The sequence below is a fragment of the Rhinolophus sinicus genome, chromosome 16, assembly GCF_057876585.1.
Source record: "Rhinolophus sinicus isolate RSI-liver-muscle chromosome 16, RSI-T2T, whole genome shotgun sequence".
Taxonomy (NCBI): Eukaryota; Metazoa; Chordata; class Mammalia; order Chiroptera; family Rhinolophidae; genus Rhinolophus; species Rhinolophus sinicus.
The window spans coordinates 11202126-11204489 of NC_142516.1; the positions used below are offsets into that span (position 1 = coordinate 11202126).

The following is a 2364-nucleotide window of genomic DNA, read 5'->3' on the forward strand; positions in this document are numbered from 1 at the left end:
GAGTCAGTTACTACAGGTAAGCTAGTAGAACAATGCATAAGGACAATGTTTAATAAACATTAGTTGTTAGTATTATCATTTACAGAGATGGGGACCAGACTGAGAAAGAAAGTGGCTGTGTATCCTAACCTATACCTTTTGTACATTTATCCAGCAAAATATGCATGAAATGTAAGAAAATATGAAGACAAGACACTCCCTAAATCAAAAGAACATCTATTATGCTATGCAGCGACTATCATTTTCTTTTATCCTGAGGCATTCCACCTTTTCCCTTCAACTTTCCTCACCAGTCCCCTCCAGCTGGTCTACCAGTATGAGGCCTGAGAACCAGAGCGGTGTCTCCCAGTTCCTCCTCCTGGGGCTCCCCATCCGGCCAGATCACCAGGGCACATTCTTCGCCCTGTTCCTGGGCATGTACCTGACCACGGTGCTGGGGAATCTGCTCATCATCCTGCTCATCAGGCTGGACGCTCGCCTGCACACGCCCATGTACTTCTTCCTCAGCCACTTGGCCTTCACTGATATCTCTTTCTCATCTGTCACCGTCCCTAAGATGCTCGTGAACATGCAGGCTCAGGACCAATCCATCCCCTATGCAGGCTGCATTTCACAGACATATTTTTTCATATTCTTTGCCGATTTGGACAGTTTCTTGATCACTTCAATGGCCTATGACAGGTATGTGGCCATCTGTCACCCTCTACAGTATAACACCATCATGAGTCAGAGCGTTTGTGTCATGCTGGTAGCTGGGTCCTGGGTCATCGCTTGTGGTTGTTCTCTTTTGCATACCCTCCTCCTAACCCGGCTGTCCTTCTGTGCTGACCACACTGTCCCCCACTTCTTCTGTGACCTTGGTGCCCTGCTCAAATTGTCCTGCTCAGACACTTCCCTCAACCAATTGGTAATCTTTACTGCAGGATTAATGGCCATTATGCTTCCATTCTTATGCATCCTGGTTTCTTATGGCCATATTGGGGCCACCATCCTCCAGGTTCCCTCTACCAAGGGGATCTATAAAGCCTTGTCCACTTGTGGATCTCATCTCTCAGTAGTGACTCTCTACTATGGGACAATTATTGGTCTATATTTTCTTCCTTCATCCAACAGCACCAATGGCAGTAACATAATTGCTTCATTGATGTACACAGTGGTCACCCCCATGCTGAACCCTTTCATTTATAGCCTGAGAAATAAAGACATGAAAGGAGCCTTGAGAAAACTCTTGAGTAAGAAAGCAGATTCTTCCAGCTGATATCTACCTTTCTTTTTAATGCACCCATATGATCTTATTTCTTCAATAACAGTAAATACAAATTATTGAAAATATAGCTCACTTGTCTTCCTTCCACAGCTGTCACTCACAAACCTTTACTGATATTATTCTTGTGCCTGTTCAGGGCAATAGTGAAATGGGATATGCTTTATAGGGCTTAGTTTGCTCTTTTCTTGGATGATGCCGATTGTAAAACATTTTGAGGATATATGTCACTTTGGCTGGTATCATTAAATGGAAACTCTTAGGGCTGGTCCTTCCCCAAATTTTAAAGTTGTTGTTAAATGTATTTCATCTTTTACATCTCCATGTCAAAAGAATTTTCCATTTTGGTGACAACATGTCTTCTCCTTTCCCAGGTACCCAGGCAAGCAGGGACCTTGAGCCCTTCCAGAACTTTCAGGGAGAACATATTAAATTGTACTCTCTTACAAAATAATTAACACACTGCTTTCTTGTCCTTCGAGAACACAGCTCACACTTCCCTTCTCCCCAAACACATACAGATGTTCAGCAACAAAATAAATGTCACCTCTGGTGTCTCAGATACCAGTCAAAGAGCTTAATATGCTTTGAAATCATCTACTCTAATCCTGAGAACGGCCCTAAGAGATATGTTGGGAAAACTCAGGCTCAAAGACATGAAGAACACCTTAGGATGTTCTTAGGACAGCAGTTAGTGAAAGGAAGACTTGGTCTTGGCTGTCTGACTCCAGAGCAATCCAGCCAACAACTATAATTATTTATACGGAATGCTGGGGAGAAATAATTAGCTTAGCCTGTGGCAGAGGGTACATGAAGAGCTTCCCAGAGAAGGTGCTGCTCTACCTCAGACTGAAATCAGAATTATCCAAACAACGAAGTTCTATCTTGTCCTGATGACCACAGGCAGAGGGAGCAGCCTGTGGCAAGACGTGAAACTGGAAGTTCCAGCTAAGGCCGCCAAGATGTGAGAGACACCAGATTCCAAAGTGAGTTATAAGACACAAAATGACGATGTTTATAAGAAATGCCCAGGAATCAGTTTCATAGCTCTTGAGTCTTTCAACCTAGATGTGGATCTAAAAAGTGCCAAGAGCTAGAGA

The 2364-nt window shown here is 43.5% G+C and overlaps 1 protein-coding gene across 1 annotated transcript; it reads left to right on the forward strand.

Moving 5' to 3' along the window:
* Positions 1–316: 316 nt before the first annotated feature.
* On the forward strand, positions 317–1258 carry LOC109439648 (olfactory receptor 1J1-like). The gene has a single exon (XM_019719933.3). It carries the CDS (start codon positions 317–319, stop codon positions 1256–1258), a length of 942 nt encoding a protein of 313 aa, XP_019575492.3.
* The last annotated feature ends 1106 nt before the right edge of the window (positions 1259–2364 follow it).

Coding starts and splice junctions, on each gene's coding strand:
- LOC109439648 (XM_019719933.3), top strand. CDS start 317: ATGAGGCCTGAGAACCAGAGCGGTGTCTCCCAGTTCCTCCTCCTGGGG.